Source organism: Equus asinus, chromosome 5, assembly GCF_041296235.1.
Source record: "Equus asinus isolate D_3611 breed Donkey chromosome 5, EquAss-T2T_v2, whole genome shotgun sequence".
Lineage (NCBI taxonomy): Eukaryota > Metazoa > Chordata > Mammalia > Perissodactyla > Equidae > Equus > Equus asinus.
In genome coordinates, this window is record NC_091794.1 from 94292323 (window position 1) to 94316281 (window position 23959).

Below are 23959 nucleotides of genomic sequence, written 5' to 3' on the forward strand. Positions count from 1 at the left end.
AGGAGGAAAGAAGAGATGGAGGAGGGGAGTTGGGGGCATGGGCACATCTCTGGCCCTAACTTCCCTTATAATATAAGGTCTAGGGGCTGCCTTATGGAGAGGAGGAGCAGACCGGAAGACAGGCTGGCCCTGAGGCTGGGCGTGAACAGCCTGACCTCTCTGGTCCTTGCAGTCTAAGAATAGGATTGCCCTGGTCAGTGCAGCCTAGAAGTAAGAGTTGGAGCTGAGTGGTCCTTCCAGGACTACCATGACCCCTTTTAAAAGTAAACCTCCAAACCATAGAGTCTGTTTACCAGATAAATCCATTAGGAAGTTTGGTATGGTGGTGAAGCACTTAGTGTTGGGGTTCAAGTCTGGCCTCTGCTACTGTGTGACTCTGAGCACGTTTCTTAACCTCTCTGAGACTTTTTTGCCTCATCTGCAAAAATGGAATGTTTGTTTATAATTTATTAATAATTTATTGTTTATGAGGTATCAAATGCATGGGATGCTTTTGAGAATTCAATAGGACAATCACATAAAGCCATTAGCAAGATGTTTGGCACAGAGGAAACCCTCAACAGATGGCTCTTGTTGTTATTACTATTAAAACAGACTCACTAGAGAGTTTCTAGGGAGCTTAGAGGTCTTCTCAGGCAGCTGTTATTATTAACCCCCTGTTTAGTAAAGGAGATAATGGAGCCCCAGAGAGATCAAGGGCAGGTCAGAAAAGAAGTAAGACCCAGGCCCCACCCTCAAGGAGTGAAGGTGAGGTGTGCTCTGCCCAGGGGATCACAGGAATAGCTGGATGTGCTGAGAACCTTGGCTGAGGGAGCAGGAGAAAAGGTGCCTGGACATGGATTCAGATGTGAATTCAAACTCCAGCTTGGCAACTTAGCAGCCACATAACCCGGGGCTGTCACGCCTCTTCTCTGACCCTCAGTTTCTTCCTCTGTACAATGGGGGAAATAATCACAGAGGAGGGAGTTGAGGGAAAGTGCATTCAAGTCCAAAGTGCCGGGTCCTGAGGGGCTTCCTTCAGCCCTGCAGATGCACACATACGTGCACGCACGCTCAGACAGTTCTCCCCAGGTGCTCATGCCAGTTCACACGTGTGCACACCTGCTAACCTTTGGTCACAATTCTCCAAGGTGACCGTGGGAAATTTGTGAGCCAGTGTTTTAGTTTATAGAGCGAGTTTTCCTTCCTTCTCTCCTGCTGAATCCTGACAGTAACGTTATGAAGCACATACTCTTAGTATTCCAGTTTTGTGGCTGGGGGCCTTGAAGCTTTTTCGGGAGAACTGGCCTGCCCAAGGTCATCCAGCTAGTGAGTGACAGGGCCAGGGGGCCCAGCTTTGCCTGAGGCCGAAGCCGGTCTTCCCTTCCCTTCCCTTCCAATGATCGGGAATGGAGTCCGAACAGTTGCCTAGTTTTCAGCTTTCTGGTTTTCTCATCTTCAGGTCCTGGAGGACTAGACTCGGCTCCTTGGGCAGAGTCACAGCCCCATCCACACACCAGTGCGTCAGACCCATATGCTTTTGCTCTCCCTTCTCTCTCTTCCAGGCTCAGGCCTCAGCTGCACCTCTTAAAGGACCCTGGCATAGGGAATCACCTGAAAGTGGGGACACGGGTGGGAGAGCTGAGAGAACCATGCCCATTTTATAGATGAAGAAACAAAGGCCCAAAAGGTCAAATGGCTTGCCTGAGGTTCCCCAGCCTGACCTCGGCAGGGGTAGTTAGTCTGCAATGCCGAGAGCCACCCTCACCACCCGTGACCCTGTCCCTCTTCTTCCTGGCACCATCTGCAGGGAGCTGGACCACAGTGTGCCAAGGACACCTCAAGACAGGTTGCCGGGGCCCAACATGGAGGAGGCAGGTGGGCCCCCGGCTCGGACGGAGGCCCGAGTGGTGAGTGCCACGCTGACATGGCGGCAGCGGCCCCCTGCCCAGGAAGAGATTAGACACCGTTTTCGCAAGGTGTCTCTGGTGTCAGGGGCCCAGGTGGAAGCCCCTCAAGAGGAGATGTTTGAGGACAGCCACCATCGAGAGGAAGTCAATGGCTTTGCTACACGGGAAGAAGAGACTGTGAATTACCAGGGCCCCCAGGATGGGGGTGGCTCCAAGAGCTTCCAGAGCCACGGGCCCATCTTTTCCAGGAAGTACACACCACCCCCCAAGGAGAAAAGGCCAGTAGGGAGGCTGAAGGAGGCTGTGGACCAGGTGGATGGCAGCTCCCAAGACCCCAGGACTGAGCCACCAAGCCCAGGAGCCATGGCTAGGACTGAGTACTCGGTGCCTCTGCCTGGGCCCCGTGAACCAAGCCCCCACCCAGGTGTGAGTCACATCAGTGGGAGCCCTCGGAGCCTTGAGGAACGGCGGGTGACACGCACTGTGCGGACCACCATGGTGATGGGAGGGCACGTGGACCGACGGGTGAACAGCTCTGTGACCGTGGGGCCAACGCTCTCAGGTGAGGCCCTGCCAAGGGGGCGAAACGCTGCCCGCACAGTCCGGGCAGTGGTGGTGAGGCCCCAGGCTGAGGGCTCACCCAGCCGCAGTCAGGCCCTGGAGCTGCTAAGTAGCCTGGTGCCTGCTGACCGTAGCCCACCTACCGGCCAGCTTCCTAGGCCCATGGCTGTTGTGCCAAGGAGTCCAGGTCTGGGTCGCTCAGTAGGTGAAGCCCTGGGGCAGCTACCTGAGATAGGGACAGCAGTGCCAAAGGACAGAGATGCCCTGGCTCCTGCAGGCATCCCAGAAGGTGCTCATCCACCGCAGAACCAGGATGTCCCTGCAGCCCACCCAGACCAAGACCAGGTCAAAGCCCCAGATGCCAGGGCCCATGAGTCCCCAAGGATGCAGGGAGCCTCCAGCCCCACCCAACTCCCTCTCCAGACCTCTCAGGGTCATGTGCCAGTACCCTCCTCTCCCCGGCTCCAGACCCATAACCCCTCCCTGGGCCTAGTCCACCCCCCAGAGCAGCCTGTGGTGCCCACTCACCCCAGGGGTCAGATCACTCTCGAGCCCAGGGGACCCCAGGCCCTGCCCTCTGTAAAAATGGAAGGGCTCACAGATCCCCCTGCTGCCACCCTCCTGCCCATGGTGAGGAGTGAGGTTGTTACAGTCCCTGGTCAACCTCTTGTTCCATCCTCTACAAGAAGGAAGGCTGTGCCCAGCCGAGGAGGTCTGTCCGCTCCATCCTCCCCAAGAAGTAAGGTAACTCGGAACTCTGAAGATGTCCCTACCTTCTCTCTTAGCCAAAAAGAGGTAGTGCAGGGCCCTGGTCGTCCTGCTGACCCATCCCCCACCCAGAAGGATGTTGCGCAGGGTCCTAGTGCTCCTGCTGCCTCACCTCCCACCCAGAAAGAGGTTGTGCAGGGTCCTAGTGCTCCTGCTGCCTCACCCCCAACCAAGGTTGTCCAGGCCTCTGAAGGGAGCCCCATATCATCTCCCACACAAAAAGAGGTTGTCCAAGGTGTTGAAGGCAGCCTTGCCCCTTCCCTCACCAAGGAAGAGGCTGTTCAAGGCCTGGCTGCTCCTGCTATCCCATCCCCCCAAAAGGATAAGGTTGTCCAGGGCTCTGAAGAGAGTCCCATATCATATCCCACCCCAAAAGAGGTTGTCCAGGGCCCTGGTGCTTCTGCTGCCCCATTTCCCACCCAGAAAGTGGTTGTCCAGGGTTGTCCTGCTGTTATCCCTCCTCCCTGCTCCTCAGTGGACAAAGTGTCCCCCAGCCCAGGAGGCCCCCCTGTCCCAGTGCCAGTGGGAGCAGAGGCCAGCCTGGAGTCCCAGCTTGTTCCTGACTCCACCAAGGGTAAGACCCTCCCAGAACCATCGAGAGAGGAGGAGGAGATGGCCCTGGCCACTGACCTGGAGATTTTCCTGGATACCCTACGGAGCATGGAGCCCCCCGAGATCCTCCGCACTCACCGGCTGCCACGAGCTCCTCGCTCCTCCTACCTGGCCATGTACGCCACACTGCCCGCCATCGAGGAGGACCAGCCTGGGCCATGGGTGCTGGGACCCAGCCCCCAGGAGGTGCCTACACTGGAAGAAAAGGGGGAGGAAGAGGAAGAGGAGGAGGAGGAGGAGGAGGAGGAGGAAGAACCAGAGAACCCCTACCTGAGTGACGACGAGAAGCTCCAGCGCAGGCAAGAGAAAGCTGGGCCCAGCCCCTCCTGGGACTCCCGCCCTGCCAGGCCCCCCCAGGCGTCTTGCTCTCCTCTGGAGATGATGAAGAAGCACATGGCAGGTGCCAAGGGCCCCCACCCAGAGCTGGGGCCAGAGTGCCAGGCAGGCAGCAGGCCCACTTCCCGTCTTGGAGGCAGCCTTCTTTTTGGTGGTCTGGTGTCTGCTACCAAGGAGGCCCCCACCTTGGAACCACTGGGCACAAAACTATCTGCTCTGCCTCCCCATGGGGCACCAGGGCTCAGGAAGGTGCCAGGACAGCTACCCCTGCTCTGCAGCGAAAGGCCGCCACCAGAGAAGCGCACATGTGCCCGGCTCCCGGAGGGGTGGGTGAGTGAGGACTTGGGTGGACAAGGGAGGGCACCTGGCTTCACCTGGGCCAGGGTTTGGATGGTGTGAGGAAAATGGTACTGGGAGGCAGAGTGTCCAGAGGCCAGAGGCTTGGGTCTGATGTCTAGTTCTGTGTGACCACGTTTCTCTGGGCCTCAGTCTCCCTATCCAAACAGGTGGAGATTTGCACTGTGGATTCCAAAGGGCTTGGTGGCTCTGATAGCTTGGCAGTGGGGCAAGGGGAGCAATAGGCACCCAACTCCTGGGACAGGGTGATGAGGCCGCTGTGGGCCAGCTCTTTGGAGGTGGAGGCCAATCAGGAGGATGTTGGGTCCCTGGAATGGCAGGTGGTGGGAGGCAGGAAGAAGACAACCCCATAAGACTTCTTATCACTGCCCTCCATTCCAGAGCCCAGCCTTGAAGACCCAGGGCAAGCTGAACACCAGGCCTGGAAAGGTAGGGGTCAGGGGCAGTGGGCGGGGCCAGCAGGAGGCAGGAGCCTGGGACAGAGTCTGAGGACTCCTACTGTGCCTCCTCCAGATGATCCTCTTCTCGGAGCCCACCTGCCAAGGCAGCAGCAGGGAGGTTTGGGAAGACATCGCTGATGCTTCCAGCTGGGCCCCTGTGGCCTCCATAAGGGTGGTTCGAGGCTGGTGAGTGCAGAGTGCCCAGCAGGGGTCCTGTGTGTGAAGCTGGGGGATGCAAGGGCCAACCTAGAACTACCTAGGTTGACTTTGCAGAAACCCCCTCAGCTACCCAGAGATCCTGCTTTGTGGGTACATCCTCTCCCCACCCAGTGACTGTGGGTCTCTGTGCCTGCAGCTGGGTGCTATATGAAGAGCCAGAGTTCAGGGGCCGGAAGCTGGTCCTGCCAGAAGGAGATGTGGAACTCGGAACCCAGGGGCAAGTGTGGAGTACCCAAGGCATCGGTTCCCTGAGGAGGGTTGTCCGGGTGAGCAGGCTGGGGGTGAGGGCCCAGATGTTGCGCTGACTACCCTGGTCCCCGGGCCCTGAGAAGAGAGACAGCCTCAGGTGCCTAGAGTTGGAATCTGTGGGAGAGATCATATGGGGTAGGGAACAGAAGGGGTTTATTATGGACTCACTCATAGATCCCTGACCTCGGCGCCAACTGGGGAACAAAGGGCTTCTGGAGGATGCTCAGCCTGGCTTAGGAAGGCAGTGGCCAGGCAGAGGCCAAGCCCCAGCTTGGGAAAGCAGCCTGGGGCAGTTTGAGCTGGCGCTGGAAAAGGATTGGATTAGAGCTGCAGAAACGGGTAAGGGTGAATGTGGGTGCTCGCTCACCGCCAGGACCCAGGCTTTCAGGCCCACATCAGACCCAAGGTACCACGGATGTTTGTTCCGTCATTGGCTCACAGATGCTCATTAAGGTCTGCTTTGTGCCAGGCACCACGCCTGCCAATGAGGGGGTAGGGGAAACCTACTCTCTGCCCTGCAGGACTCATGGTCCAACTAGGGTATGAGGGTTGGGTTTGAAGCAGGAAAGCCATAGAACCAGATTGGGGATTTATAAACATCTTTCCAACTGCCAGGAGAAAAGGCTGGATAGGGATCTCGAAGGCAGGAAGACCAGGAAAGGTGATGATTTCCAGCTGAGGGGCACCTCTGAATTTTGAGGAAGGGCTGTGTGGTTTGAAAAGGCATAATCAATATTATAGTTTCATATCTGTAAAGTGGGAAAAAACAATACTGTTTTCATAACACAAATTTACAATCAACTGAAAGTAAGCTTGACAAAATCATCTTGGCCACTAGGGAAAAGCAGAAGAGAAACCAATAATTATAAAAGCTGGGCTGATCAGATGTTTTGAGTTTTTTCTTTTTAATGAAAGGACGAATAACTCTGAGTCCAGAGCTGTTGCCATCCTCCTGGTGAGAGAGGACGAGAGCTGATGAGTCTTAACTAGGGCAGTGGCCCAGCCACGCAAAGGAGGGGACAAGAATTTTCAAAGCCTCTCCAGAAAGACACAAATGTTTGTGGACAATTTGTGAGCCTCTCACCATAAATTCTTCTTTGTGTGGGAGATAACAAGCTACAAGAGAAAAACAAGGGCTTTGAAGTCAGGCGGACCCCCATTCACTTGATTCGTTCAGCATTGACTGGGTGCCTAGGGTCTTCCAGGCACGTGGGAGGTGCTGGCTTGCAACCGTGAACAAAACTACACTGCTCTGTTCTTGGCCCTGCTACTTACAGGCTGTGTCCCCTCTGGCAGGCTGCTTAACATTGCTGAGCCTCACTTTCCCAGTCTGTGAATGGAGTAATAACTCCTGTTGGGAGGACCAAATGGATGGGGTAGGACATGCCATTAGCACAGTGTCCTGCACTCAGTAGATGCTTCATAAACATTTGATGAAGGAGTGAGTGAATGAAAATGGTCCTAGTGAGGAAGAAACACCCAGAATGCAGAGAGGACCTGCTGCTTCCTGGGATGAGGTGCAGGTGGTAGTCAGTCTGAACAGGGGTAGGAATTATGTACAACGGCAGGGTTAAAGTTAGACCTCAGGGAGCGGCTGTCCCTCCCACTGGTCCCTCCTCCAGGCTGGAAAGCAGGCTACCCAGAGGCAAGGCGAAGGGCATGGGACGTGCTGGCTCCTGCTGGGAACTTTGGTCTCAGGTCCCAAAGGCCCAGCGTGGGACCAGCAAGGGCTTTAATCTCAGGCCTGTCTGGCTGACCTTGCAGAGAACACCCCAGTCCCCCTTGCTTGCTTCTGGGGAGACAGCCACAAAGGTTTCCCAGAAGCCCCCTGGAGGCCCGCTGGATAGACTTGGGGAAGCAGGTGTGGGCGGGGGTAGTCTCTGAGGGGGCCTGTTTACACTGCCTGTTTCTACCCCTCTCCTGCAGGACTACATTACCCCACAGATCTGCCTGTACTCTGAGGAGGGCCTCAAGGGGGAGGAAGTGAAGCTAACCGAGGTCTTGGAGGACCTCCAGGGCCTGAAGAAGCCCCTGCAGGTGGCATCTGCCATTGTCTCCACAGGACTGTGAGTCTGGGCTATTCTGGAGTCCCTTCATTTAACATTCAGTCTGCTGGGTGCTGGGGACACAGAGGTGACAGGACACATAAGTGCTCAGTCTACTGGTGGGGACAGGCAAGTAAGCAGACAGCGGCAGTCCAGAGTTCTGGGACGGGGGAGCACAGGGTTCAGTGAGCACAGAAACGCACCAAAGCAGCCTGAGGTCAGAGAAGCCCTCCTGGAGGAGGAGACACCTCAGCTCTGAGAATGAGTTGGAACCAGAAGAATCTAAGCTCCATGAGGGCAGGGTTTTGTATGTTTTGTTCATTACTGTATCCCTGATGCCTGAAGCAGGGCCTGGCACGGAGTAGATGCCCCTAAACATTTGTTAATTGAATGAATAGGGGAAAAAGTATATCTAGCAGAGGGAACAGGTCCTGCAAAGGTCCAGAGGTGCGAGATCTAAGCTTGGAAAGTTCAGTCTGGCCGGTGTAAGCAGCACGTGGGGAGATATGAGGCCCAGGCGGAGGGCAGGGGCTGGATCACAGGGTCTCTGTGCAGCTGGATTTATTCTGAGGAATTACTGGGGTGTTTTTAAGCAGGTGTGTGTGCTAGAAAGAACTCTCCAGCTGCTGTGTGAAATTAGAGACAGCCAGGCCAGAGGAAGGGAGACAGATGGAGTAGCTACTATAAGAGATTACGGTGGTGTGAAATGTCCTCCAGAGTCCCCTTGATGGGCATCTCTCCCCCAAACCTCCTTCTCTCCTCTAAACCTTCCCCCTCACCCACCAATCTGTGTCCCTGGGCATCTGGGGTGCAATGGCCTCTGCCTCCCCCCAGGTGGCTGCTGTACCCCAAACCTTTCTTTGAAGACATCCCCTGTATCCTGGAGCCTGGAGAATACCCCACCTCAGAGGCCTGGGGTACGTCAGACCCCAGCGTGGGCTCCCTGAAGCCCATAAGATTGGTAAGGAGCAGGTGGTCCCAAGTAGCCTATAGTCAGGGGGAAGATGCAGGGCCTGGCAGCTCCTATTGGGAATGGGTTTGGAGGAGAGGGGGGATTAGCCAAGGGGTGGGGCAGAGGGAGGACATGGGGGTGGTAGTTTTTAGGGGTGTCAGATCAAGTAAATTCTAGGTCCCAGCCCCATGTGTCTTCCCCTACCTCTGGGCTGGTCTCAACCCTGTCTCTTCTCCAGGGCTGCCCAAGTGTGGAGAAGCCAGGGGAGCCCAAGGTAAGAGTCTGGGCTTCAGGGTCAAAGAGGGCCTGTGGGCGGGGTGGGTATGTGTGTGGCTATTGTGGCCTGGACTGGAAGACAGGAGAAGAGGGTGCTGGGGGCCAGAAGCTGGGTCTGGGAGGGTAGAACCGATGGACTCATTGGGAGTTGGCTTTTGATGTGTAAAGACCAGGTCAGAGGTCAGAATAGAGATAGGAGTTAGTTAAGGTCATAGGGCTTAGTGAAGGGATGGGGCCCAGTGAGGCAGTGGGAGGGCTTAGCTCTGGGCTGATGCTGGGCAGAGCCATCCTGAGCTGGCTGGGTGTGTTTGGATCCAGATCACTCCCCACTAATCTGACACCCCCCATTCCCCCAGGCTGTGGTTTATGAGGCCCCAGGGTTTCAGGGCCGCAGCTGGGAAGTGAGTCGAGACATCTACAACCTTCAGCAGCCAGAAGACAGCCAGAGCCCCGACCTGGCCTCTGTGGGGTCCCTGCGAATTCTTGGGGGCTGGTGAGGACTCAGGACCCTTCCTTCTCCCTCATCTTCCCCACTAGCCTCTACCCTTGGGGGTGGGGAGTGACCTGGGCTGCCCAGAGGTGGGGGCAGCTGCCTTACCCATCCGACGGCTTTCTGTGATCAGTTGTGTGTGTCCTCTCCCTTCCCCCAGCTGGGTGGGCTACGAGAAGGAGGGCTTCCGGGGCCACCAGTATCTGCTGGAGGAGGGGGAATATGCTGATTGGTCACACTGGGGAGGCTATGACAAGGCGCTGACCTCCCTGCGGGTCATCCGGACGGTAAGCAAGGGCAAATGGGCCATCCCTCTGCCTCTGGCCACAGCCAGACTTGCCCCTGGAACAGTCTGTTGAGGGAAGTATTTGTACCCCCTCTCCTGTTCTCCAGAGCACCTGGAAGTGTTCCCCGAGGTCTAGCCTCTCCTCCTCCTGCTGCTCTTCCCCAGGTCACACTGATCGCCTCACCCCAAAGTCCCCTGGTGGGCTGCATCCCTGGGGTCTGGGCACTCCCAGGGGTTCCCGTCAGTGGGCGGGAGAGACCTGACTGTCCTTGGGGCCCAGGACTTCGGGGACCCGGCCGTGGTACTGTTTGAGGCCATGGACTTCGAGGGGCCCAGCGTGGAGGTGAGCGAGGCATTGCCGGACGTGGAGCTGGTGCAACACGGCCCCCGCACGCAGGCTATTCACGTGCTCAGCGGCGTGTGAGTGACCCGGACTCCGGGCGGGCCGTGGGCTGTTCCAGCCGAGGCGCCGGCTCCGCCCCGCTGACGCCCGCCCCGCCCTTCCTGCAGGTGGGTGGCCTATGAGGAGGTGGGCTTCTCCGGAGAGCAGTACGTGCTGGAGAAAGGCGTGTACCGCAACTGCGACGACTGGGGCGCGGGCAACAGCGCCCTCGCCTCGCTGCAGCCGGTGCTGCAGGTGCGTGCCCGCCGCAGGGGCGGGGCCTCTTAGCGGGCAGGGCTTGGAGTCAGGGATGGGGGCGGGACTGGGAGGACCACGCCGGCGGCTCGCAGGGCGGCGGGGGCTCTGGGAGAGGCGGGGCTAATGAAGACCTGGGTTGGGGAGAGCTGCCCTAGGGTCCGGAATATCGAAACCAGAGGAGCCGAGGTTAGGAGCTGGTACTTTCCTTAAGTCTCGAAAATTTGGTCCTTCCCTTCAGGTCGGGGAGCACAACCTGCACTTTGTCTCGAAGGTAAGGAGCTGGTGGGAGCCTGTGTCTCCTCTTCCCTCATTTCAAATCTCTCCCGCTCTTCCCCATTCTGTCTCCATCACCCTCCTTCATTCTCATCTCTTTCTGTCTCTGCCCCTAGATTCAGCTTTTCTCCGGCCCTGACTTTCTGGGCGACCAAATCTCCTTCGAGGATGACCAGACCTCTCTGCCCCCCTCCTTCCAGCCCCAGTCCTGCCGCGTCCACGGCAGCAGGTGAGTACGTAGGGGAGGGGAGGCTCGGAGGTGCAGGGGGCGGGGTTCACCTGCCCTGAAGAGCGAAACTCAGTTTGGAAATCCCCGCTGCAGGAAAAGTGTCTTTCAAATGATTTCCTTCCTTCGGTTTCCTTGGGATTAACTGTTCTGTCCCGAATCATTCAATCTTAAAACAAAGCAAAATAAATATAAAGCTTGTAGATAGTATGGTATAAAGAACCCCAATCTTGTTTCATCTATCCTTCTGCCGTTTTTTTTTTAGTGGAATATTTTAAATCCCGACCCAACATAAAATTTCACAGGTAAATATTTCAATATGTATCTGTAATAAGAAAGGACCTCCCTTCCCCACATAGCCACAAATCATTATCGCATCTAATAAAATTAGCAATAATTTATTAATATTATGTAATATCCAGTCCATGTTCAGATTTCTTCCGTTGTGCCAAAACATGCCTTTGCAAAATTGGTTTGTTTTCCTCAAGATCCAAACAAGGTCCACACGTTGCATTTGGTTGATCTATAACAGTCCCCTTCTCCTACTTCTTGTTTTAGACCATTTATTTGTTTGAAGAAATCAATAATTTGCCCTGTAAGTTTCCCATCTTCTGTTTTTGGCCGATTGCTTTCTGGTGGTCTATTTTAACTTGTTCCTCTGTCCCCCATATTTCCTATAAACTGGTAGTTCCGTCTAGAGGCTTGATGAGATTCAGGGTGTTTTGTTCTGTTGGCAAGAAGACTGCATAGTTGGTGCTGTGTACTTCCCATTGCATCCCATCAGGGGGCAAATGTCTGGTTGGCCCACTTTTAGTGATATTAAGATCCCTACATTATAGGATTCCCCATTTACCTTTCACCTAATAGGTTTAGTATCCATTGATGATAATTGCCTAGACCCATTATTTCTTTAGAGGTTACAAAATGATAATTTTTTTTTTTTTTGAGGAAGATTAGCCCTGAGCCAACTGCTTCCAATCCTCTTCTTTTTGCTGAGGAAGCCTGGCCCTGAGCTAACATCCATGCCCATCTTCCTCTACTTTATATGTGGGATGCCTGCCACAGTATGGCTTGCCAAGTGGTGCCATGTCCGCACCTGGGATCCGAACTGGTGAACCCCAGGCCACCGAAGCAGAACATGCAAACTTAACCACTGCGCCACCAGGCCAGCCCCTCAATAGTTGTTTATAACTTCCTTGTGTTTCTAGTTCTATAAGATCCTCGAGGATCATTTTGTACATTTTTTACCCCAAACTTGGACTCAATTATTTCCCAAGGAACTCTGGTTCCTTTTAGTGGTAAATGGTATTTAGAGACCAAAATCTGCATGCTAGGTATTTCAAAATTGTAGTACTGATATTACTACCGACAGTAAAAATCAGTGAATGCTATTTGAGCTTTCTCTGTGGTTCTTTCTATCCTCAGGTATTCACCTACATCCAATTTGGTATGTACAGTTGAAAACGTTGTGTTTTAAGATATTTGAAATAATACTTTTTTGTGTGCTTATGCCACCAACCTGATACATAGTTAGGTTCATTTATTTGATTTACTTTAATTTTTAAGAATAATTTTTATTTAGTTCTGTTTTTAAAAAATTATTTTATTGAGGTCATATTGGTTTATAACATTGTATAATTTTAGGTGTACATTATTATGTATCAGTTTCTGTGTAGACTGCATCGTCCTCACCACCAATAGTCTAGTTTTTGTCTGTCACCTTATATATGTGCCCCTTTACCCCTTTCGCCCACCTCCTGATGCCATTCCCCCCTGGTAACCACTAATCTGTTCTCTTTATCCATGTGCTTGTTTACCATCCACATATGAGTGAAATCTACAGTGTTTGTTTTTCTCTGTCTGGCTTATTTCCCTTACACCCAAGGTCCATCCATATTGTTGCAAATGGGACGATTTTGTCTTTTTTTAATATATACAGCTGTGTGGTATTCCATTGTGTATATATACCACATCTTCTTTATCCATTCATCATGGGCACTTGGGTGCTTCCACATATTGAATAATGCTGCGATGAACATAGGGGTGCATAGATCTCTTTGTATTGTTGATTTCATGTTCTTTGTATGAATACCCAGTAGTGGGATAGCTGGATTGTATGGCATTTCTATTTTTAATTTTTTGAGAAATCTCTATAACTGTTTTCCATAGTGGCTACGCCAGTTTGCATTCCCACCAGCAGTGTATGGGGGTTCCCTTTTCTGCACATCCTCTCCAACACTTATTATTTCTCATCTTGTTAATTGTAGCCATTCTGAGGGGTGTGAGGTGATATCTCATTGTAGTTTTGATTTGCATTTCCCTAATAATTAGTGATGTTGAACATCTTTTCGTGTGCCTGTTGGCCATCTGTATATCTTTGGAAAAATGTCTGTTCATATCCTCTGCCCATTTTTTGATCAGGTTTGTTTCTTTGTTGTTGAGTTGTGTGAGTTCTTTATATATTTTGGAGATTAACCCCTTGTTGGTTATATGATTTGCAATAGTTTCTCCCAGTTAGTGGGTTGTCTTTTCATTTTATTCATGGTTTGCTTTGCCTTGCAGAAGCTTTTTAGTCTGTTGTAGTCCCATTTGTTTATTTTTAATTTTGTTTCCCTTGCCTGAGTAGACATGGTATTCAAAAAGATGCTGCTAACATTGATGTCAAAGAGTGTACTACCTATATTTTCTTCTAGGAGTCTTATCATTTCAGGTTTTACATTCATGTCTTTAATCCATTTTGAGTTAATTTTTGTGTATGTTATAAGATAATGGTCTACTTTCATTCTTTTGCATGTGGCTGACTAGTTTTCACAACACCATTTATTAGAGAGACTTTCCTTTCTCCATTGTATGTTCTTGGCTCCTTTGTCAAAGATTTGCTGTCCATAGATGTGTGGTTTTATTTCTGGGCTTTCAATTCTGTTCCATTGATCTGTGTGCCTGTTTTTGTGCCAGTACCATGCTGTTTTGATCACTGTTGTAATATATTTTGCAGTCAGAGATTGTGATGCCTCCAGCTTTGTTCTTTAGTCTCAAGATTGCTTTGGGTATTCAGGGTCTTTTGTTGTTCCACATAAATTTTAGGATTCTTTGTTGTATTTCTGTGAAGAATGTCATTGGGATTCTGACTGGGGTTGCATTGAATCTATTGCATTGAATCTAGATTGCTTTAGGTAATACGGACATTTTAGCTATCTTCATTCTTACAGTCCATGAGCATGGAGTATTTTTCCATTTCTTTATGTCTTCTTTGATTTCTTTCAATAATGTCTTATACTTTTCAGTGTGTAGGTCTTTCACCTCCTTGGTTAAGTTTATTCCTAGATATTTTGTTATTTTTCTTTCCATTGTAAATGGGATTGTATTCTTGACTTCTCTTTCTGCTAGTTCATTATTAATGTATAGAAATGCAACTGATTTTTCTAAGTTGATTTTGTACCCTGCGACTTGGTTGTAGTCGTTAATTATTTTTAATAGTCTTCTGGTGGATTCTTTAGGGTTTTCTATATATAGAATCATGTCATCTGCAAACTTTTTTACTTGTGCCTTTCCAATTTGGATACCTTTTATTTCTTTTTATTGTCTAATGGCTCTGGCCACAACCTCCAGTACTGTGTTGAATAGGAGTAGTGAGAGTGAGCACCCTTGTCTTGCTCCTGTTCTCAGAGGGATGACTTTCAGGTTTTCACTATTAAGTATGATGTTGGCTGTGGTTTTGTCGTATATGGCCTTTACTATATTGAGGTACTTTCCTTCTATCCCCATTTTACTGAGAGTTTTTATCATAAATGGATGTTGGATCTTGTCAAATGCTATCTCTGCATCTATTGAGATGATCATGTGATTTTTATTCCTCATTTTATTAATGTGGTGTATCACATTGATTGATTTGCGGATGTTGAACCATCCCTGCATCCCTGGTATAAATTCCACTTGATCATGGTGTATGATCCTTTTAATGTATTGCTGTATTCAATTTGCCAATATTTTGTTGAGTATTTTTGCATCTGTGTTCATCAGTGATAGTGGTCTGTAATTTTCCTTCTTTGTGTTGTCCTTGACTGGTTTTGGTCTCAGGGTAATGTTGGCTTCATAGAATGAGTTAGGAAGCATTCCATCTTCCTCAATGTTTTGGAATAATTTGAGAAGGATAGGTAATAAATCTTTTGAATGTTTGGTAGAATTCTCCAGAGAAGCCATCTGGTCCTGGACTTTTGTTTTTTGGGAGGTTTTTGATTACTATTTCAATCTCTTTACTTGTGATTGGTCTATTCAGATTCTCTATTTCTTCTTGATTCAGTTTTGGGAGGTTGTATGAGTCTAAGAATTTATCCAATTCTTCTTGGTTGTCCAATTTGTTGGCATATAGTTTTTCATAGTATTCTCTTATAATCCTTTGTATTTCTGTGGTGTCCTTTATAATTTCTCTTCTTTCATTTTAGATTTTATTTATTTGAGCCTTCTCTCTTTTTTCTTGGTGAGTCTGGCTAAGGGTTTATCAATTTTATTTGTCTTCTCAAAGAATCGGCTCTTAGTTTCATTGATCCTTTCTATTGTTTTTTTAGTCTCTATTTCATTTATTTCTGCTCTAATTTGGTGTTTTTTGTTTGTTTATTTTGTTTTTTTTTGAGGAAGATTAGACCTGAGCTAACATCTGCTGCCAATCTTCCTCTTTTTTGCCAAGGAAGATTGGCCCTGAGCTAACATCCAGGCCCATCGTCCTCCACTTTATATGTGGGATGCTTGCCACAGCATTGGCTTGACAGGCTGTGCATGGGTCTGCACCTGGGATCTGAACTGGGAAACCCAGACCACCAAAGCAGAACATGCAAACTTAACCATTGCACCACCAGGCTGGCCACCTCTGCTCTAATTTTTATTATTTTCTTCCTTCTGCTGACTTTGTTTGTTGTTCTTTTTCTAGTTCTGTTAGGTGTAATTTAAGATTGCTTGTTTGAGATTTTTCTTCTTTGTTGAGGTAGGCCTGTATTGCTTTGAATTTCCCTCTTAGCACCACTTTTACTGCATCCCATAAGAGCCGGTATATTGTGTTTTCATTTTCATTTGTCTCCAGGTATTGTTTTATTTCTCCTTTGATTCCTTCATTGATCCAATGGTTGTTCAGTAGCATGTTGTTTAGTCTCTACATATTTGTGACTTTCCCAGCCTTTTTCCTGTGGTTGATTTCTAGTTTCATAGCACTGTAGTCAGAAAAGATGCTTGATGTGATTTCAATATTCGGGTTTTTTTTTGTTTTTTTTTTTTGAGGAAGATTAGCCCTGAGCTAACTACTGCCAGTCCTCCTCTTTTTGCTGAGGAAGCCTGGCCCTGAGCTAACATCCATGCCCATCTTCCTCTACTTTGTATGTGGGATGCCTACCACAGCATGGCGTGCCAAGCGGTGCCATGTCTGCACCCAGGATCCAAACTGGCGAACCCCGGGCCACTGAGAAGTGGAACATGCAAACTTAACTGCTACTCTACTGGGCCAGCCTCCAATATTCTTAAATTTATTGAGGCTTGCCTTATTTCCCAACATATGGTCTATCTTTGAGAAGTTCCTTGTGCACTTGAGAAGAATGTGTATTCTCCTGTTTTGGGATGGAATGTTCTATATATGTCTATTAAGTCCATCTGGTCTGTTATATCATTTAAGGCTACTGTTTCCTTGTTGACTTTCTGTCTGGATGATCTATCTATTGATGTAAGTGGGGTGTTGAGGTCCTCTACTATTATTGTATTGCTGTTAATTTCTCCCTTTTGGTCTGTTAATAGTTGCTTTATATATTTTGGTGCTGCTGTGGTACATGCATATACATTCATAAGTGTTAGGTCCCTCTTTTTAATTTTTTTAAAGATTGGTGCCTGAGCTAACATTTGTTGCCAGTCTTTTTTTCTTCTTCTTCTTTTTTCAAAGCCCCCCAGTGCATAGTTGTATATTCTAGTTGTAGGTCCTTCTGGCTCTGCTTTGTGGGACGCCGCCTCAACATGGCCTGATGAGCAGTGCTAGGTCTGTGCCCAGGATCCAAACCAGTGAAATCCTGGGCCACCAAAGCAGAGCACACAAACTTAACCATTCAGCCATGGGGCCAGCCCCAGTGTTATGTTCTCATGGTGGATTATCCCTTTTATCCTTATATCCTGCCCCTCTTTGTCTCTCATTGTCTTTTTTGTCTTAAAGTCTGCTTTGTCTGATGTAAGTATGGCAACACATGCTTTCTTTCGCTTGCCATTTGCTTAGAGTATCATCTTCCATCCCTTCACTCTGAGCCTGTGTCTGTCTTTAGAGCTGAGATGTGTTTCCTGGAGGCAGCATGTTTTTGGGTCTTATTTTTTAATCCATCCAACCACTCTGTCTTTTGATTGGAGAATTCAGTCCATTTACATTTAGAGTGATTATCGATATATGAGGGCTTAATCCTGCTATTTTATCTCTTGTTTTCCAGTTGTTCTATATTTCCATTGTTTCTCTTCCCTTGTATTTCTGACTGCCATTTCAGTTTGGTGGTTTTCTGTGATGGTTTTTCAGTTTTCTCTTTGTGATTTGTGACTCTGCTATGATTTTTTGTTTAGTGGTTACCATGAAGTTTGTATAAAAGATCTCATAGATGAGATAGTCCATTTTCTGAATGCCTCGTGACTCCGTTAGCCTAAGCTGGTTCCATCCCTCTCCTCTTCCCCTTCTCAGTTATTGTTGTCACAAATTGTTCTTTTCTGTGTTGTGAGTTTGTGACTAAATTGAAGTTTTTATAGTTATTTTTGATGCTTTCCTTCTGTTTGTCTTTTATGTTATAATTAAGTGTTTACTAACCTATTCTGATATAGAGTTGCAATTTTCTGATTCTGTCTGTCTATTTATCTCCTTCCTCAAGGTTTTGTAAACCTTTGCTTTTTAGTTTCAGGTGGGAGCGCTCCTTTCAATGTTTCCTGTAAGTCAGGCCTAGTGGCAATGAATTGCCTCAGCTTTTGTTTATCTGGGAAAGCTTTTATTTCTCCATTGTATCTGAAGGATAGTTTCACTGGATAGAGTATTCTTAGCTGAAAGTTTTTGTCTTTCAGTATTTCGAATATATCATTCCATTCTCCCCTTGCCTGTAAGGTTTCTGCTAAGAAATCCACTGAAGGCCTGATATGGATTCCTTTGTGGGTTATTTTCTTCTGCCTTGCTGCCCTTAATATTTTTTCTTTGTCATTGTCTTTTGCCAGTTTTAATATTGTATACCTTGGAGAAGATCTTTTTGCATTGATGTAATTAGGAGTTCTATTTTCTTCATGTACTTGTAAGTCCAATTCCTTCCCCAGGTTTGGGAAGTTCTCAGCTATTATTTCTTCGAACAAGCTCTCTGCTCCTTTCTCACCCTCTTCTCCATCTGGAATACCTATAATCCTTATGTTGCTTTTCCTAATTCAGTTGGATATTTCTCGAAGAATTTCTTCACTTTTTACAAATCTTAGTTCTCTTCCTCTTCCACCTGAAGCATTTCTGTATTTCTATCCTCTAAATCGCTAACTCTGTCCTCCATAATGTCAGCTCTATTTTTTATGGATTCTAGATTATTTTTTGTCTCATTAATTGTGTTCTTCATGTCCAGAATTTGTTTGTTTGTTTTTATCATTTCAGTCTCTTTGATGAAGTATTCCTTCTGCGTATTAATTTTATTCCTAAGCCCATTGGATTGTCTTTCTGTTTTCTTGTAACTTGTTAACTTTCTTTATGACAATTATTTTGAATTTTCTGTCATTTACATTGTAAATTGCTGTGACTTCAGGACTCATTTCTGGAGACTTGTCATTTTCCTTCTGCTCTGAAGTGTAAATGTGGTTCCTCATGGTGTTTGATGAATTGATCCTTTGCTGGCACATTTGTGGTAGTATCAGGTTGCAGATTCCACCTGCCACCACTGGGGGTGGAGCAGGAGCTATGTTTTCTGATTCCACCCTGTGTTCTGGAAGTTGTGCTGGTAGGGCTGGTCTGCATTTGTGCTCTGGCCACAGCTGCTTGTCAGGTCATGCACAGATGTGCAGGTTGGGCCTGTGTGCTCCATGGGTGGGTCATTCTTATGTAGCACCACTGAGTTCTGCAGGAGACCAGCTGAGCTGCTTGCTAGGCAAGAGAGAAGGGGCACTTCCTTTTGCTCTGGCCGGCTCTCTGCTTGCGGGTGGTTCGGCTAAGCTGCTGCACTTGGTGGGGGCTCCTTCACGGGGGCTGAGCTGCACCACTCAGTGAGAAGTGTTCCCACAGGAGGGACCACTGTGGCATGGTGAGTGCTTCCACAGGCCAGGCTACCACTCCAAAGGCATTTGTGCACAGGTGAAGCTGCCCCTACTTTCTCTTACAGTCGTGCCGGCTGCTGTGTGAGAACCCACGAACTAGGTCACTGCCACCAGGGAGGGGGAGAGGTGTGCTCACCTAGTTCCACTGTCTTCTGGGGACCCAGTCCACCCACCTTCACACGCATGGCTGTGTGGATCTCTCAGACATCCTATTGTGCTGTGCAGGGAATCCTCTGTTGGTTAATGAATGTCCATTTATTTTAACTTAGGGGAGAGACAAAGGGAATAAATCACTCCACTGTGATGCTGACATCACTCCCCTAATTCTGTTTTTTAATTACATTAAATATTTACAATGTTCCTGTGTTAGTCAGCTTGGGCTGCTGTGACAAAATACCATACACTGACTGGCTGAAACAACAGGAATTTATTTTCTTGAAGTTCTGGAGGCTGGGAAGTCCAAGATCAAGGTGCTGGTCGGTTGAGTTCCCTGGTAAGGGCTCTCTTCCTTAGACGGCTGCCTTTTTGCTGTGTCCTCACATGGTAGAGAGAGAGCTCCTGTCTCTTCTTCTTCTTATAAGGATACTAATCCCATCAGGGGGGCTTTACCTTCATGACCTCATCTAAACCTAATTACCTCTCAAAGTCCATCATATTTGAAGTTAGGGCTTCAATGTTCGAATTTTGGGGAGACACATTCAGTCCACAGCAGTTCCCAAGTCAAGACTTAAAAACAGTAGCTTCCGTCTCTGTCTCTGCTACCTTTTTCTCTCTCTTCCCTGACAGGTAATCTTTTTTTTTTAAGTGTTTATTTTTCTCTTGTTTCTTTTTGAAGATATAAGCACGTATACACCATATGTAAATTTACATATAACTATAGAAATATAACGTATATTTTGTTTCTCTCCTCCCCCATTTTCTTACACAAAAAGAAGCATACTACAACCTGGTCAATATACTAAAAACAACTGAATTATACACTTTGAAAGAGTGAATTTTATGGTATGTGGATTATATCTCAATTTTTAAAAAAGGAAACATTCTAGGGGCTGGCCCCGTGGTTAAGTTCGCACGCTCCGCTCCAGGCAGCCCAGTGTTTCTTTGGTTCGAATCCTGGGCGTGGACGTGGCACTGCTCATCAAACCACGCTGAGGCAGCGTCCCACATGCCACAACTAGAAAGACCCACAACGAAGAACATACAACTATGTACTGGGGGGCTTTGGGGAGAAAAAGGAAAAAAATTTAAAAAAAAATTTTTTAAAAAGAAATCGCTTTAAAAAAAGGAAAAAGGAAACATTCTAGAAACACTGTTATACACCTTGCTTTTTATTTGACAGGTTGGAGATCACTTTATATCCTCTTAAGAGGTTTTTTTTACTGCTATATTGTATTTTAGATTCTTAGCTTATTAACCAATCCCTGGTTGATGGACATTTGGGCTGCTTCCACTTTTTGTCATTGCAAACAGTGTTGTAATGAACCTCCTTGTGCATGTGTCTTTTCATGTTTTTGAAGGGTGTCTTTGGTATGGATTCCAGAAATGGGATTGCTGAGTAATTACGCATAAAGCATTTTTTTTTTGAGGAGGATTAGCCCTGAACTAACATCTACTTCCAATCCTCTTCTTTTTGCTGAGGAAGATTGGCCCTAGCTAACGTCCATGCCCATCTTCCTCTACTTTATATATGGGATGCCTGCCACAGCATGGCTTGATAAGCAGTGTGTAGGTCCACACCCGGGATCTGAACTGGTGAACCCTGGGCCACCAAAGTGGAATGTGCAAACTTAACTGCTGCACCACCGGGCTGGCCCTGTGCATAGAGTTTTGCTTGATATTACCAAATTTCTCTCCATGGGGCAGTATGATTTCATTCAGTCATTTCCAAAGTCTGACCTTAGTCCCTGCTGCTGCAGTGCCTATTCATCCTTGATCTCTCCTGGACCAGGAGGGTTACAGTCAAGTCTGCATCCACTCTGCTGTATCTCAGGGGGCCTCAGGGGGCAGGCCAAGGACAGGGCAGACTCAAATACCCACTCACATCCCCCCATTCTTCCTCTTCCCCAGCTGGATCCTGTTTGATGAGAAGAACTTTGAGGGTGACCAGCACATTCTCTCCGAGGGCGAGTTCCCCACTCTCACGGCCATGGGCTGCCTAGCCTCCACAGTCTTGGGGTCTCTCCAGAAGGTACCCCTGGTGAGTGCCCTTGTCCAGCTCCAGGCATCCCTGAGGCAGGGGGTGCTGCTGGGGGAGTCGTGGACACAGCCTCTTCTCGATGCTGAGTGAGCTGCTGGGGCTTGAATCTAGTCTTCTTCAGAACCATTCTGGGTCCCCTTGACCCCAGGGCTTCAAAGCCAGTTCAACTTTCTAGAGATTTATTGAGCACTCACTGAGATAGGTCCTGGGGAGACTAAAATAAATTGGACACAGCCCCACCTTCGAGGAACATATGGTCACATTGACATAAAGATTCCAATGCAGGGTGGTGTGTCCAGACACAGAAGTGGTACAGGGAGAGGAGTGCTCAGGGCAGGCTGGGGGCAGGGCAGAGGCCAGGCACTGGAGTTGCTGCTCCAGGAAGCCAGAATGAGTGATGAAAGCCTGGACCAGGCAGGAGATGGAGAGAAGTGACACGGGCCATATTAGGGAGCTAGAGTCTGTAGGACTGTGACTGGGTGGGTGGGCCAGCAGCAGCAGGACAAGCAGAACAAGCAGGACAGCTGAGGTTTACTGAGCACATACCATGCTCTAGGCTGTGTTTGACAGGCTCCCCGTGTACTAAGGTGTTTAAACCTCACCATAACCCTCTGAGGTTCATCACTGTCTCCCTCTTCTAGATGTGACAATTAAGGCACAGAGAGGTCACGTGACTTGCTCCAGGTCACACAGCTGGTAACAGGCAGAGCCGGGGTAACAGGCAGTGCCTCTCACTGAGGCAGCCCAGCTGCTGAGTCCAAGCTCTTTACAATTACACGTTGGGCTCTGAAGGCAGATAGACCTGGTTCTGAGCTCCACTTTAGGGCTTTAAGAAAGTGGTTTAATCTTCCCCAGCCTCGGTTTCCCCGTTAAGCAGGGGTAATAATAGCGCCTACCTTATAGTGTTGTTGAGAAGTTGTAATGAGATTGGTAAAGTGCCCAGCACAGAATCTGGCATGTTATAAGCCCTGAATATATAAGAACTGCTATAATTACCATTATTATTATTATTACTATTCTTAGAAGTGCCATTTCCTGGGGAGAAGGTGTGAGGGGGCAGAGGGGGGCCCAGTCTGGCAGATGCTGCCTCTGAGAATCTGGGGGACATCCAGCTGGCAGTGTCCAGGAGTCAGGGACCCTGTGGGGTGGAGCTCAGGAGGGCAGGGGGCCTGAAATGCCAATCTGGGTGTTGGGGTATCTGGATTGGGGGGCTGAGTCTGGGGCCGGGGCTCTCGTGGCCTCACCCCTCTCTATGTCCCTGGGTCCCCAGCACTTTTCAGAGCCCTCCATTTTCCTGTATGGACTGGAGTGCTTCGAGGGGAAGGAGATTGAGCTCAACCGGGAGGTGCGGAGCCTGCAAGCCGAGGGCTTCAACAACCACGTGCTGTCTGTGCAGATCAAGGGGGGCGTGTAAGTGTGCTGTGGGGAGGCACGAGGGATTGGGGGCTGCTGGATTGAGGGCTGGGTCTCTAGCCTCTCCCCCATCCGCACTTCTACTCCACTCCCCGCCCAGCCAAGAGGGAGGAGAAGTGCAGACTGAGCAGGTCACTGGCTCTCAGGGCTTGAACCCCAGCCCGGGGGTCCTCTCCAGGACCCTCCTCTGTCCTGCAAACCCCAAACCTACTTCCCAGCCTCCCGCTCCCCGCTGGGGACCCCGGCCCCAGACAGAGAAGCCCCAGCATGAGAGAAAAGGAGATGGAGAACATTCTGCTGTCCGTGCCTCCTCCCTCACCTGTCTGCCTGTCTGTCTTCCCTTCTGTGTCTCTGGCGCTTGCTGGGCCCAGCTGGGTACTCTGTGAGCACAGCGACTTCCGGGGCCGCCAGTGGCTGGTGAGCAGCTGTGAGATCACCAACTGGCTGACCTACAGCGGGACCCAGAGAGTGGGTTCCCTCTACCCCATCAAGCAGGTGGGTAGCGTGTCAGGTTGAGCGTGTCTATGCCAGCCTGTCTGGGTGTGTGTCTGTGTGTTTCCCAAACTCGGCATTTGTGTACTTTTGTCACAATTTTTGCCACATCTCATTCCTCGTAAACCATTAATACTGAATGGTTAATACTTAGCTGTTTAAGGTTTTTCTTTAAATCAACTCACTTTTTTTTGCTTTATCCTTATCCTAAAGAATAACCCTAAATCCTGGGTTTGATGTGTGTATATGATTTTTTTAGTAGACATTATAATAAATACATTACCATTAAATTTTTAACAATGTGTTTATCCACATAGGACTGAAATTTATCTCACGTACCACCCACCAGTAGTAAGCACGCCTCACTTTGGGGAACACTGTGTCCACATGTGTGACCTGTATGTCTGTGAGCGTGTGTCTGGACATGTGTCCCATTTATGTAAACGTGCATTTAGGTGGAGGCCCAGCCATGGGGTGTGCATGTGTGTGCGCACACACGTGCGCGTGCCTGTGCCCATGATGTCATTTGTATCCAAGCGTCTGCGTGCTCTGGAGGTCACCTGTGGTTGTGTGTCTGTACACGTCTGCGAGAGTGTGTTTATGACTACACGTGCCTGCATTTGTGACACTGTTGAGAGTGTGTGCCTCTTTGTATGAGGCTATTTGTGTGGTCCCCATATTCACAGACTCTTCTAACATCATTGCTAGAAGAAATCTTGGAGATTATCTCCCACCCTCCCATTTTACAGATGAGGAAATAAAGGCCCAGAGAAGTGGACAAGGATTTGCTCTGCAATCTTGGGCAAGTACTGTACCTCCATGGACCTCAGTTTCCTCATCTTTAAAATGGGGATAATATAGATGATGGAGTTGTTTTGAGGACTGAAGATAAATAATGTATATAAAGCCCTTAGAACAGTGCTTGAGTGGGTAGGCACTCAACAAACATTAGCTGGGTTCTTAT

At 48.9% G+C, this 23959-nt stretch overlaps 1 protein-coding gene across 5 annotated transcripts in view; it reads left to right on the forward strand.

Moving 5' to 3' along the window:
* CRYBG2 (crystallin beta-gamma domain containing 2) overlaps positions 1-23959 on the forward strand; it is a 34485-nt gene that overhangs the window by 8145 nt on the left and 2381 nt on the right. The window contains exons 4-20 of one of the 5 annotated variants that reach the window (XR_011503534.1): positions 1790-4496; positions 4905-4952; positions 5037-5149; positions 5319-5448; positions 7358-7497; positions 8311-8437; positions 8667-8702; positions 9061-9197; positions 9355-9481; positions 9761-9900; positions 9991-10117; positions 10359-10391; positions 10510-10622; positions 10885-10924; positions 20961-21090; positions 22361-22500; positions 22875-22998. Coding sequence is in view for 3 of the 5 variants with exons in the window: in XM_070510638.1 (XP_070366739.1) it covers positions 1790-4496; positions 4905-4952; positions 5037-5149; positions 5319-5448; positions 7358-7497; positions 8311-8437; positions 8667-8702; positions 9061-9197; positions 9355-9481; positions 9761-9900; positions 9991-10117; positions 10359-10391; positions 10510-10622; positions 20961-21090; positions 22361-22500; positions 22875-22998; positions 23745-23756 (4384 nt within the window). In the remaining 2 variants the exon portion in view is untranslated. Of the gene's footprint in view, positions 1-1789; positions 4497-4904; positions 4953-5036; positions 5150-5318; positions 5449-7357; positions 7498-8310; positions 8438-8666; positions 8703-9060; positions 9198-9354; positions 9482-9587; positions 9901-9990; positions 10118-10358; positions 10392-10509; positions 10623-10884; positions 10925-20960; positions 21091-22360; positions 22501-22874; positions 22999-23744; positions 23801-23959 lie in introns of those variants that run through there. The other 4 variants (XM_070510638.1, XM_014854981.3, XR_006527693.2 and 1 more) reach the window with 4 other exon arrangements.